Here is a 14,580-nt window from a genome sequence, read left to right on the forward strand (position 1 = left end):
TTTGCACTAAATAGGCATGGGTTACTTATTGATGCATCGCCCAGGACTGGTATGAGGGGCAGAATGCGATGGCGGCTTCACTTGGAGGTATATCGCAAACAAAAGCACCATCACTCTTGGCTTGTGCTGGAGGCAGAGGGACACAGGAGCGGCGGCAGTTTCACCAGTGGTCTACCGCTGAGTAGCTGACTCTGTAGAGCTGGACCATGTATCTTGGCTGCTTATTCTTTTCCGAAGGCGGCAAGAAGCAGCCAATATAAATTCCAGTCGTCACAATATATCAGCATACACCGGTATTTAGCTGCTGATATATCACGATGTTGCAAAGAAAGTATCGCTCAGCCCTAACACTAAACTAAATCATCTGATGGTGAGCTATTCTGCTAATCATCGTCGCTATTTGCATAGCTATTTTGACTGTTGGACTTCCAAGATGAGACATAGAGTTGGAAGAGACCACAAGGGCCATCGAGTCCAACCCCCTGCCAAGCAGAAACACCATCAGAGCACTCCTGACATATGGTTGTCAAGCCTCTGCTTAAAGACCTCCAAAGAAGGAGACTCCACCACACTCCTTGGCAGCAAATTCCACTGTCCAACAGCTCTTACTGTCAGGAAGTTCTTCCTAATGTTTAGGTGGAATCTTCTTTCTTGTAGTTTGGATCCATTGCTCCGTGTCCGCTTCTCTGGAGCAGCAGAAAACAACCTTTCTCCCTCCTCTATGTGACATCCTTTTATATATTTGAACATGGCTATCATATCACCCCTTAACCTCCTCTTCTCCAGGCTAAACATGCCCAGCTCCCTTAGCCGTTCCTCATAAGGCATCGTTTCCAGGCCTTTGACCATTTTGGTTGCCCTCCTCTGGACACGTTCCAGTTTCTCAGTGTCCTTCTTGAACTGTGGTGCCCAGAACTGGACACAGTACTCCAGGTGAGGTCTGACCAGAGCAGAATACAGTGGCACTATTACTTCCCTTCATCTAGATGCTATACTCCTATTGATGCAGATTCACAGCAAGATTCACAGCAAACCCTGCCTACAAGCAGTGGGAGAGTCCTCTAAACTTTAAAATCTAATAATAATAATAATAATAATAATAATAATAATAATAATAAATTTTATTTGTACCCCGGCCAGAGCCGGGCTCAGAGCAGCTATCATCATATAAATAACACAGCATACATAAAAGCAGGCATCAATTAATTAAAATACATCTTAAAATTAATTCAGACAAATTAAAATCTGGACAACTGGCAGTTGACAGGTTAAGATTGAGAGCAGTTAATACTTGCCAGGACCAACTCTTTTCACATATAAGGACCTGTGAACAGGCTGGGAGGCCTCCTTCGTGCTTGTTCTTATACAAAGGAAAATAGGTCAGACTGCAAACACTGACCCTGACCCTGACCCTGACCGGACTTGCTGTTATTCCCTTGGCTCTGTGTTTTATTTAAAGGTGTTCCCTCTGCTGGGTATCAGCCAAGTGGTGTAGAAGTAAATCCTTGCCACAATTCACTGGAAAGATAAATCTGCGACTCCCTTGGAATAATAGGGAGAAGATAGGACTACTCTTGCAATATATGAACAGATTGCTTTTAGACGTAGATTGTGTACGGACAAATAGAACGGTGTTTGGAATGCATTGCTATAAAGCAGTGACTTGCTCATAGTTTCAAGCACTTTGCTTTGTTTTGACCTTTCTCTGACTTTTCCCACTTCATTTCTCTTCTAAAAATGTTCAATAAAATATAAATATTAAAAAGAGAGAAGTTGGATGGTGTATTTCCTTCTGGTTTTTTACCCTGTGGGGAGATCCATAAAAGAAAAAAGTGTCACCCATTTATTTCTAATTGTGCAAAATTGTCCAAATGTGGGCACGGAAGGCTTTTCTTGCCATTTATTTACATGGAAGCAAAACCTTTATTTAACTTCTTTCCCTTCTGGGGCTGTTGCTAAAAAAGTGATTCATCAAAGGTGGTAAGAATAATATGTAGAATATATATATATACCGTATATATGGGACGCGGTGGCGCTGTGGGTTAAACCACAGAGCCTAGGACTTGCCAATGAGAAGGTCGGCGGTTCGAATCCCCGCAATGGGGTGAGCTCCCGTTGCTCAGTCCCTGCTCCTGCCAACCTAGCAGTTCGAAAGCACGTCAAAGTAGATAAATAGGTACCACTCCAGCGGGAAGGTAAACGGCATTTCCGTGCGCTGCTCTGGTTTGCCAGAAGCGGCTTAGTCATGCTGGCCACATGACCCAGAGGCTGTATGCTCGCTCCCTCGGCCAATAAAGCGAGATGAGTGCCGCAACCCCAGAGTCGGCCACGACTGGACCTAATGGTCAGGGGTCCCTATATATATATGTATTCCAAACTAAAACAATCTAGAGAGGAATAGAATGGAAATGGAATTAAAAGAAAGTAAGAGAGAAAGAGGAGCAAGAGTAAGAGACGGAGAGAGAGACTTTAGAAGGTAAGGATATTAGGATATATTTGTGGTGCTGCTGTGGTCGCTTAACAAGCCAGGCTACCTGGGGTGAGCATACCACAGACAGGGAGCCACCACAGAAAAGGCTGGTTCTCATCTTGTCACCCTCTGAACCAGTGGCGTAGCGTGGGTTGTCAGCACCCGGGGCAAGGCAAGTAATTTGCGCCCCCTAGAGTGAGTGAGCCAGGTAGGGGCAGAGAGCTGCGAGTGCGAGCGCCCCCCCCCCAGATGTTGCGCCCGGTGCGGCCGGCCCCCGCTGCACCCACCACGCTACGCCACTGCTCTGATCCTCTCGGGGAGAGGGGACATAGAGAAGGGCCTCGGGTGATCCTAGTGTTGGGAAATGAAATTGTCAGGGAGGCAGATTCTGAGTTCCAACAGATGCTGGGGAAATCAAAGCCTCCCAGGACTACTATCTCTCTCCTTTTTTATGTTTGGTCATCTGCTCTCGGAAGGCATCACCCAAGTCTTCAGTCTGGCTTGACGCTCTATGACAGACCCCCACTGTAAGGTCACTGTGGTTTCTCTCTCAACCATTTTTGCCCATATACTCTCAATCTGATTTTCAGGCTCCAGGTCATGGATTTCTTCACAAGTGTACACATCCTTTATATATAATGCTACTCCTCCTCCCTTCCTGTTTGGTCTGTTCCTTTTGAACAGGTTATACACCTCAGTTCCCACATTCCAGTCATGAGTCTCATCCCACCAGGTCCCAGTAAGGCCTATAACAGGGGTCAGCAACCTTTTTCAGCCATGGGCCGGTCCACCGTCCCTCAAACCATGTGGGGGGCCGGACTATATTTTGGAAACAAGAAAAAAGACCAAATTCCTATGCCCCACAAATAACTCAGAGATGCATTTTAAATAAAAGGACACATTCTACTCATGTAAAAATACGCTGATTCCCAGACGGTCTGCAGACTGGATTGAGAAGGCGATTGGGCTGCATCCGGCCCCCGGGCCTTAGGGTGCCTACCCCTGGCCTATAAGGTCAAATTTGCCATCCTGTCTCAAGAGCTCTGCTTTCCCATCCTCTGAGACAGGCATGTGGACATGCAAATCAGGCAGACTTTCATCTTGGTATTGGCAGTTAGCATCAGATTCTCCCAGACTCTTAGATCACTCCCTATTGAATTTTACATGGAAATTCAGGACAATCCTGTATTCTACAAAACAGGAGTCCCAAGCAGGCGGCGTCTTCTGGGATGAGAGCCACCCTTGCCCTGCTTTCTGCCCTTGTTAAGGGAGAACTCTGAGGGCTTCCTTGGACAAAAAACAAGGACACCAGCCAGGAATACCAGAGTAAAACAGCAGCCAGTCGGCTTGGTCTTGATTGAAGACTGTCGCCACAGGACTCCCACCTGCCACCAAGTGGAACAAGATGGAAGCCCCAAACAAAAGAGCCCCCAAACTTTTATTAGCTGCTAATCCCCATGTTACAGCCCCCAAAATACATCACTCATACATCACTCATACATCATGAAAGGGGAGGTCTGGTGGCAGGAATCTGAGCATCCTGGACCCTGCCCCATGGTTCCCCTTGCCCTCCACCAAACACCCCTCAAGTGGAACAAAAGAGATCTTTACATTTCCCTCTTTCCCAGCCAAGTTCATCCCACCCTTTTGTCTTCATCTGGGTTTGGTATTTCTGGATTGGCTACCTGTCTGGCACTCAGGTATCAGGAGGCCAGGGATTATCGCTCAGGCAGAGGGGCTGCTGAGGAGCTGAGCTCACAGGTCTATAGGAATTTCTGAAGTTTTCCCAGTGAGCCAGTACAGAGATACATTGACCAGTGAATTCTTACATTTGGCATCGTGCAGCAGAGGCCCTTTGAACAGATAGGAAGAAACTGTGATGAAGTGTTTTGTGGGGACAAGTCACAAAAGTCACAAAAGCGATTGTGCTGGTTTTGGTAGTGGGCTGCATGTGCATGAGATCTGCTGGAGGGGCAACCCCCCAACCTACACATAAATTCCTGCAACACCCTGCCCATCCCGGGCGGGCAGGGGGCTCCTCTGGCCCCTTCTCGGCTCCCTGCTTGGGGCCCAGCCTTCTCCTCCCCCGAAACGAGACCTCCCTCGGGAGGGACAGAGGGACCAGCTGGGCTGGCCAAGGGTTAAGAGCAGCTGAGCCGCATTCCTAGAGAGGACAGGACAGGAAGGGGGCGGGTCTTCCGGAGCCCCTCCCTGGCCCCCTCTTGTCTCCTCCGGTGAGTCTCCTCTCTCATCTGGGGGCGCCTTGGGGTCCCCGGGATGTGGGGCGGGGCTCGGTCAAGGAGGGACCCCCAAAGCGGAGGCGAGGCCGAGGGGAGGCGCTGCATCGCCGGAGGCAGCCCTGCTGCTGCTGCTGCTGCTGCTTCCCCCCGGGGCTGCGGGCGGGGGGGCTTCCCGGCTTGGCCCTCCGGAGGGGTGAGGGTTATCTTGCACGACTCGAATAAGAATAATAATGAAATCATAATAACAATAAATTTTATTTATATCCCGCCCTCCCCAGCCAAAGCCGGGCTCAGAGCGGCTAACAACAACAGCAACACAGTGGTACCTCGGGTTGCAGACGCTTCAGGTTACAGACTCCGCTAACCCAGAAATAGTACCTCGGGTTAAGAACTTTGCTTCAGGATGAGAACAGAAATCGCGGCCCCATTAGCTAAAGTGGTGCTTCAGGTTAAGAACAGTTTCAGGTTAAGAACGGACCTCCGGAACGAATTAAGTTCTTAACCCGAGGTACCACTGTAAATAATAATAATAATAATAATAATAATAATTATTATTATTATTATTATTATTATTATTATTTCTTTATTCATCCCCCGCCCATCTGGCTGGCTTTCCACTCTGGGCGCCTTCCATAACATATTTTAAAGGAATAAAACACCAGAGATTAAAAACTTCCCTCGCCTCTCACGCAGAGCTCCTCCTCCAGATGCAAGCGACGCCTCAGCTGCATTTCAGGGGGAAGTAACACCCCCCCCCCGGATTCAGACATGTTTTGCACAAAATGGGCAGAGATGTCCGCAGCCCGGGCTCAGGATGTGGACTCTTGGTTCATGAATGGGTCTAAACCCAACCAGGAACAAAGGGGAAAGAGGACCGAACAGGAGATCAGTCCCCGTGGCCCCCCAAGCGCCAGGTCAGGAGCGCCTCTGGCTGGGCTGAGATGAGTTTCCTCGAGAGTCATTTTCCTCCTCTGCCATCTGAAGTCTCTGGGTGAAGGCGGGAGGAGCCTGTGATTGACAGCAGAGCCAGGCCGGAGTCGGGGTGCAGTTCTCCTCAAACGCCACCAGGGGGCCGGAGCCCCCTCTCTCTGATTGGCTGCTCAGCAACCAGTCAAAGGGGCGGAGCCAGCACTTTGGGCGGGAAAAGAAAAGGAGCCTTTTCTGAGGGAGTTTTTAGTCAGGGCAGAAAAGGGAAAAGAGCAAATTATTGATGATGATGATGATGATGATTTTATCATTTATACCCCTCCCGTCCGGCTGGGCTCCCTCAGCCACTCTGGGCGGCTTCCAGCACATATAAAGCCATAATAAAACCCTGAAAAGCGAAGTTTCCCCAAAGAGGCCTTCAAGTGAGACAGGGCTCCTTGGGAGAGAGAGAAGCAGAAAGAGGGATCTGGAGAGGCCTGGACTGAGGGAGGAGAAGTGGCTCTGGATGGAGCCTCTCTGAGGAGAAGCTGGTCCCTCACCATGTAGCCTTATGAGGCTTTGCCCTCGGGTGGGGAAAATATTGCGCCCGGGAAAGGGAGATGAGAGTCAACAGACACTCCAGGAATAGTTTCGGAGAAGAAGCTTTAGTTCTACCATCCATGAACTGGTAGAAGGAGCAAGTGTGATAACTCACAAACAAGCACAGGTTCGCAGTCATTCCCCTTCCAGTTCCCTCCCCTTTCTCCTCCCTCAGGAGTCCTGCCCATGAGCTCCTCTGAGCATGAACAGAAAGCTCTCTTGGGACTATTGTGGACTCTTGGCACCCTTCCCAGGAAAGGGGGATGAGAAGCCAAGGGGGTCGAGGAGCCTTGTGGTTCAGCATGTCCAAGATGTTGCAACTAGAGTGAGAGAAGATTCAGTTCTCAGGCCTGCTCTGAACAGAGCCTATGCATTAGCTTTTCGAAGCCTTCTCGTACTGATAAAAAACAGAGGAAAGCTTTAGCTGTGGATTTTTAGAAGACAAAAGGAATTTTGGAGAGTTTTGAGGCCTGGTTGGGGGGACGGGACTTCGGGCCTAGGTGGGGCCACCTGTCCTCACCTTCCTTCAACCAGAGGAAGGAGTGCCTGCTCCTCACATCATTTTTTATTTTATTACCTTGTTGGGCATCCACACTGTTTTCCATAGATGCCTCCCACTTTCCTGTTGCAATTGTTTGCATTTGGGCCTTCAATATTTCACCTTTAAGAAAGTCCCAACCATCTTGGACCCATTCAGTAATTCTGACCCTGGGACCTCACCCAGTAGCTCCTTAAGCTTTCTGAAATTGGCCTTTTTAAAGCCCAGAGTGCGAGTCTGACTGTACTCAGCTTCCCCATGCCTGTGAATCATGAAACCCAGAGGGACATGATTATGGTGATGATTATGATAATAATAATAATAATTTTTTATTTAGACACTGCCCATCTGGCTGGGTTTCCACACGTTTCCCAGTACAGTGGTACCTCAGGTTACAGACACTTCAGGTTACAGATGCTTCAGGTTACAGATTCCACTAACCCAGAAAGAGTACCTCAGGTTAAGAACTTTGCTTCAGGATGAGAACAGAAATCGCGCGTTGGGAGGCCCCATTAGCTAAAGTGGTACCTCAGGTTAAGAACACTTTCAGGCTAAGAACGGACCTCCAGAACAAATTAAGTTCTCAACCCAAGGTACCACTGTACTTCCACTATGTTGATCACTTTGTCCCTGTCTCAGGTCCAAGAGAGATGATCCCCTTGCTGCTGCTTCCACCTTCTGGGTCATGAAATTGTCAGTGAGGCAATTCTGCATGGTCGCTTTCCTTAGACCAGGGCTAGAGGCTTCCATCTCTTTCTTCTTCCTTTTTTCCTGTTAATGGAAGTTCAGAGTCGGGGCTGTGGTGCAGTCCAGCCCTGGTTCCTAGCAAGACTCATAGAATCATAGAATCATAGAATCATAGAGTTGGAAGAGACCACAAGGGCCATCGAGTCCAACCCCCTGCCAAGCAGGAAACACCATCAGAGCACTCCTGACATATGGTTGTCAAGCCTCTGCTTAAAGACCTCCAAAGAAGGAGACTCCACCACACTCCTTGGCAGCAAATTCCACTGTCGAACAGCTCTTACTGTCAGGAAGTTCTTCCTAATGTTTAGGTGGAATCTTCTTTCTTGTAGTTTGGATCCATTGCTCCGTGTCCGCTTCTCTGGAGCAGCAGAAAACAACCTTTCTCCCTCCTCTATGTGACATCCTTTTATATATTTGAACATGGCTATCATATCACCCCTTAACCTCCTCTTCTCCAGGCTAAACATGCCCAGCTCCCTTAGCCGTTCCTCATAAGGCATCGTTTCCAGGCCTTTGACCATTTTGGTTGCCCTCCTCTGGACACGTTCCAGTTTGTCAATGTCCTTCTTGAACTGTGGTGCCCAGAACTGGATACAGTACTCCAGGTGAGGTCTGACCAGAGCAGAATACAGTGGCACTATTACTTCCCTTGATCTAGATGCTATACTCCTATTGATGCAGCCCAGAATTGCATTGGCTTTTTTAGCTGCCGCGTCACACTGTTGGCTCATGTCAAGTTTGTGGTCAACCAAGACTCCTAGATCCTTTTCACATGTAGTGCTCTCAAGCCAGGTGTCACCCATCTTGTATTTGTGCCTCTCATTTTTTTTGCCCAAGTGCAATACTTTACATTTCTCCCTGTTAAAATTCATCTTGTTTGTTTTGGCCCAGTTCTCTAATCTGTCAAGGTCGTTTTGAAGTGTGTTCCTGTCCTCTGGGGTGTTAGCCACCCCTCCCAGTTTGGTGTCATCTGCAAATTTGATCAGGATGCCCTTGAGTCCATCATCCAAGTCGTTGATAAAGATGTTGAATAAGACCGGGCCCAAGACAGAACCCTGTGGCACCCCACTAGTCACTCTTCTCCAGGATGAAGAGGAACCATTGATGAGCACCCTTTGGGTTCGGTCAGTCAGCCAGTTACTCAGCCACGCTTGCTCAGGAAACATTTCTCTTCTCCTGACCATGTATCAGTCTGATAATAGACCAATATGTTTGCTTTGTAGGATCTAAATTGGACAATCAGAACTTGGCAGAAAACGAAAGGATTCCTGGAGATGGAGAGCTGGGTGAGGGAATGTGGAGCAGAGACCACTTCACAGGCATTGGTCCTGGCTGAAGGTTTCCTCCTGAGTCAGGCAGAGGAGAGAAAGCAAGCGGAGCAGCAGGTGAGAGAGACTTTCCTTTAGAAACTCCCAAGGGGCTCCCAACATGAGGGAGAGTATCACCAAATTCTCTACTAATGGCTCATCATTTTTTGGAAAACATTCAGTGCGTTAGATCTGATACCCCCAAAGATTTTGCCTCTGCCATTTCTTTTCCAACTCTTCTCCCCATTCTCTGTTTGAATCCTATTTCAGGCAAAGGATCTGTTTGCCGAAATGGGCCCTGATTCCTGTGAGGCAGAGAAGACTCCGTTGGACACCAGAGGGAGGCCGCTGGGTAAGGAGGAAGGAGTTGTTTCTCATTCTGTGGATTTTGAAACTAATCTGTGGGTTGTGTAAATCTTTTGAGGGAAGGCTGAAAGCCCCAAGGGGGGGGATGTATTTTGGCACAACTAAAATTTGAAATGGGTACAAATGTCTAAATGCACTCAGCAAGGAAAACTTTTAATAAGGCCTATCTGTAGTTAGAGATGAAGTGCTGAACCTCTGAGAGATGCAGGAACTGATGGCTTCCCACTGACTTTTGTCTCTCGCAGGTGACAGAAGGATGCCCCCAAGACCTCCTCATCCATCTTTTCATGGTAGTGGAGGAGAAGCAGCAACCGTGGAGACAGATCAGGTATTGGGAAAGAATCAGGGAGCCTCTGGGCCCATTAAAATGCACAATAAAAGAATTCCATTTAAACATTATAATAAGCATACATAATTAACGTATGTAGGAAAATAATCCCATTAAAACAACACAATTAACAGACAGAAAACAACCGAGCAATGTATAGTAGATAATCTTTATGCTGTCTAAGTGGAGGACTTTTTCCTTTTCCTTCAGGGTCCTCTGTGCTTTGAAGATGTCGCTGTGTATTTCACAGAGGAGGAGTGGGGGTTGCTGGATCCTGACCAGAGAGCTCTGCATAAGGAAGTCATGGAGGAGAATCGTAGGATTGTGGACTCTCTCAGTAAGGCTTCCTGCTGGATCATAGTATCTGTTTTGAAATCCAATACATATCTATATGTGAGGAATTTTCAATATTTTGATGGAGCACAACAGCACCACCACCAACATTTGGGATTCTAATTCCCCCACAGCTCACCTTAAATGGAGAGCTATCTACCATTTGGTCTGACAATATTCTTCCTCCACATATGGCTTCTTAAACCATGTTCATGCTGGTCTTCACATGCTGGTGAGGGAAGTTAAAATAGCTTCTGTCAGGTTTTTTTGTCTCTGCTTCTGTTGGCCTTTGGTTGACCAAAGCGACAACTGACTTTGCAAATGGCAGAGATTCCATGATTGGGCCAAACATAATCTATCCTGGAAGGTGCCCGGCTCTGGTCCCCATCAGTGTGTATGTTAATGAGCATCAACAAAGGCAGTAAAGCTTGTAGTAAGGGTATTGTTCAATAATTTGGGGCTCCATTTCTTCCTGAAGTTCTAATCCATTTCTCTCTTTGATGCAGGTGGTGGATTGGAAATCATGAGCAATAGAGACCATTACAAAATTGACACAGGAGAGACCTCCTATTCCACATCCCATCAAATAAATCCCATTGGGAAGAATCACTATCAGTGCTTGGAATGTAGAAAGACTTTTAGTCGGAAGGATAGTCTCACAGCCCATCAAAGAACACACAGTGGGGAAAAACCCCATCAATGCTTGCAATGTGGAAATAGCTTCAGTCAGAGGTGCAATCTGGTGTCGCATCAGAAAATTCATACAAGGGAGAGACCATATCAGTGCTTGGAATGTGGAAAGAGCTTCAGTCACAGCTTCAATCTCACTTCCCATCGAAGAACTCACAGTGGGGAGAAACCATATCAGTGCTTGGAATGTGGGAAGAGATTCCGTTTCAGTGGCTCGCTCACTCTCCATCAAAGAATACATACAGGAGAAAAACCATATCAGTGCTTAAAATGTGGAAAGAGCTTCAGGCAAAGTTCTAACCTCATGGCCCATCAAAGAATTCATACAAGGGAGAAACCGTATGAGTGCTTGGAATGTGGAGTGAGCTTCTGTCAAAAGGCTAAACTCACATCTCATCAAATAATTCATAAAGGGGAGAAACCATATCAGTGCTTGGAATGTGAAAAGAGCTTCAGTCGGAGGTCCCATCTCACTTCCCATCAGAAAATTCATACAAGTAAGAAACCCTATCAGTGCTTGGAATGTGAAAAGAGCTTTTGTCAAAGGGCTAAGCTCACTTCTCATCAAAGAATTCATACAGGGGAGAAACCATATGAATGCTTGGAATGTGGAAAGAGATTCACCCATAAGGAAAGTCTTGCATCCCATCAAAGAATTCATACAGGAGAGAAACCATATCAGTGCTTGGAATGTGGAAAGAGATTCACCCATAAGGAAAGTCTCACTTCCCATCTAAGAATTCACACAGGGGAGAAACCATATCAGTGCTTGGAATGTGGGAAGAGATTCACCTATAAGAACAGTCTTACTTCCCATCAAAGAATTCATACAGGGGAGAAACCTTATCAGTGCTTTGAATGTGGAAAGAACTTCAGTCAGAAAGCCAAGCTCACAGCTCATCTAAGTGTTCATACAGGGGAGAAACCATATCAGTGCCCCGAATGTGGAAAGGGCTTCAATCGCAGCTCCAATCTCAGTTGCCATCTAAGAACTCACAGCGGGGAGAAACCCCATAAGTGCTTAGAGTGTGGAAAGAGCTTCAGTCACAGCAGCTCTCTCTTTTTCCATCAAAGAATTCATACAGGGGAGAAACCATACCCATGCTTGGAATGTGGAAAGTGTTTCACTAGGAAGGAACGTCTCACTTCCCATCAAATAACTCACAGCGGGGAGAAACCCCATAAATGCCTTGAATGTGGGAAAGGCTTCATTCAGAAGGCTAAGCTCACAGCCCATCAAAGAATTCATACAGGGGAGAAACCTTATGAATGCTTGGAATGTGGAAAGAGCTTTGGTCAGAGGGCTAAGCTCACAGCCCATCAAATAATTCATACAGGAGAGAAACCCTATAAGTGCTTGGAATGTGGAAAGAGCTTCAATCAGAAAGCTAAGCTCATGGCTCATCAAAGAATACATACAGGAGAGAAACCACATCAGTGCTTAGAATGTGGGAAGAGCTTCAGTCAGAAAGCTAAGCTCACAGCTCATCAAAGGATTCATACGGGAGAGAAACCACATCAGTGCTTGGAATGTGGGAAGAGCTTCATTTGGAGGGCCACACTCACTTCCCATCAAAGAATACATACAGGGGAGAAACCATATCAGTGCTTGGAATGTGGAAATTGCTTCAGTAGAAAGGAACATCTTATTTCCCATCAAAGAATTCACAGTGAGGAGAGACCATATCAGTGCTTGGAATGTGGAAAGAGCTTCAAATGGAAAAAAAGTCTCAGTTTCCATCAAGGAGCTCACAGCAGGGAGAATCATAGTATTTGAACATGGCTATCACATATCCTTTGACTTTCCAGGCTAAACATATGGAAATCCCTTGAACGGTCCTCATAAGGAACCTCTGGGATTAAAAATAATAATATTTATACCCCACCCATCTGACTGGGTTTCCCCAACTACTCTTGGCAGCTTACAGCATATATAAACCATAGTAAAATATAAAACATTAAAGACTTTCCAATGTCTTCTAAAAGTTATGTAGTTCTTTATCTCCTTGAGATCTGAAGGGAGGGCGTTCCACAGGGTGGGCACCACTACCAAGAAAGCATTCTGCCAGGTTCCCTTTAGGTTCCCTCTTGCTGTGAGGGAACCAGCAGAAGACCCTCAGAGGAGGACCTCAGTCAACATGCTGTATGTGCTTGATATCTGGTTGGAGAATTCGGTATTGGCTCCTTCAGGAACAGCCAACAGTTTATTCCATTCTCCACCAGTGTAGTTCCGAATGTTGTCTTCTCCACCAGTAGCATGACATCAGAAGTTGTCATGCTGTTGAACGATCTGTCTTGGATGTGGGAGCCCAGAGTGATGCTGAGTAAGAGCCTTTGGTCCCTGTTGAATGTAAGACAGCTTGACAGCGGCCTCAGGTGATCTTGCACCCAAAGGTGGGAGCTGAGGAGATCATCTTCATTGGATCATAGAATTGTAAGGGACCCCAAGGAGCATCCAGTCCAATCCCTTGAAATGCAGGAACAGAGAATAGACTCAGCAGGCAGGAGGGTGTTTTATAAAGAAGGTACCAGTCCAGAGGAGCCTGAGACCATCAGAAGGGCCCTGCTGTTTCCACATTGGCTAACCAGGTGTCCATCATGGTTTATGAGAGAGGCTGGATCAATGGCAATACTTGCAGCTGCAACATGTTTTAACATCTTTATTTGGACCAGCAGCTTTTACAGAATCTAAGACACCTGAGATATTAGAACAATTGGCTAAATCCTTTGAGACTAAAAAGCCAGGGATTGTTTTCTATAGATACCTGGTTTCACTCAATCAATTTGACATACAAAACCTGAGAAACGAACAGAATAAAGAACTGGAGGTTCCTGTCTCAGCCCGTCAGTGGGACAAAGTTTTAACTTCGGTAGCTCATGTTTCATTAGATTATGAATCATGTCTTATACAACAAAAAATAATGTTGATAATTTATTGGATGCAATGTATGACACTTGCACATTTTGGGAGGGAGGAAAGTATTATGCTGTATAAATACTACTTTGGGGGCAGGGAATTGAAATTGTCAGGGGATAATATTACCCTAAACCACATACCAACAACTATATGTGGACGACTAACGCCCTTCCTTCTTCTGAAAGACTGAAATTGATTCTAATGTAAAATGTGGATATTTAAATAGACATTAGATATAACTTTTGACTTTGTTCTAACTGTTCCAGTAGTAATTGCATTTAACCTTCCGATAGAATGCATCAGTGAATGATTCCTGTGTGGCTGCATTTTGTAACCCTCACGCTTTCTTCCTACGCTGTGTGAACATTGCATGGGCTTCTAGGAGGGAAATGGATGTTTTGCCAAAGGGTTACGTGTGGAGTTAGCATCTGGGGAAGAACTAGTATTTCTCCTGGAAGCTATGTGAGGCCCAGAGAGAGGAGAGAAAATTCTGGTCCTCGTCCCTTCTCACTGATGGTCTGGTTGCTAAGAAAACTGTCCGATGAGTTGTAAGATAAGACCTAACGGACCAGGAGTATGCTAGATAAATAAGGGAAATGATATCAGTATAGAGCCATGCGTGTTTACATCCCATGTCCTGCAATCTTTCCAATGTGTGTAGTAGGATGTTTTGATGTTTATGATCCTGTATTTTATGACTCTCTGTGTGCTGTGTTTGAAAGTCTTGTCTGAGCTTTGTTCTGATGTGCCTCGTGGCAGTCCTCTTCTTCACTGGCAGTACAACTAGAACAACCATGTTCTAGTCTATATTTGCCTATGGCAAATATAATATCTTGAATGCATTTATAAAAATAACCGGTCTACTTGTTTACCCCTATATTGTATTGTATCGTGTTTCAAATAGTTCATTTTGCTTTGTTTTGACCTTTCTCCACCTTTTTAACTTCATTTCTCTACCGAAACCTTCAATAAAGTATCAGTATTAAAGGGGGGGGGCATAAAAGAAAAAGTGCCACCCCAAAGTACATCTAAGGAAACCGTTGTGGCTGCATAAGGAGCTTACAGATGAGCTGAGAGTTAAGAAGGGCATGTATAAGAAATGGAAGAAAGGTGGGCAAAAAAGCGGGACCCTGCCCCC

General features: G+C 46.2%; 1 protein-coding gene across 7 annotated transcripts in view; it reads left to right on the forward strand.

Annotated features, from left to right (window-relative positions):
* Positions 1–14,469, forward strand: part of LOC128411538 (zinc finger protein 850-like) — a 123,407-nt gene extending 108,938 nt beyond the window's left edge. For 3 of the 7 annotated variants that reach the window (XM_053383945.1, XM_053383942.1, XM_053383947.1), the window contains 3 exons: positions 9,085–9,160; positions 9,420–9,502; positions 9,713–14,469. In XM_053383945.1, the coding sequence (XP_053239920.1) occupies positions 10,359–12,302 (1,944 nt within the window). In that variant the 5' untranslated portion in view covers positions 9,085–9,160; positions 9,420–9,502; positions 9,713–10,358 and the 3' untranslated portion in view covers positions 12,303–14,469. Of the gene's footprint in view, positions 1–4,669; positions 4,705–8,784; positions 8,887–9,078; positions 9,161–9,419; positions 9,503–9,712 lie in introns of those variants that run through there. The other 4 variants (XM_053383944.1, XM_053383948.1, XM_053383946.1 and 1 more) reach the window with 3 other exon arrangements.
* Positions 14,470–14,580: the final 111 nt, after the last annotated feature.

Source organism: Podarcis raffonei, chromosome 3, assembly GCF_027172205.1.
Source record: "Podarcis raffonei isolate rPodRaf1 chromosome 3, rPodRaf1.pri, whole genome shotgun sequence".
NCBI classification, from domain to species: domain Eukaryota; kingdom Metazoa; phylum Chordata; class Lepidosauria; order Squamata; family Lacertidae; genus Podarcis; species Podarcis raffonei.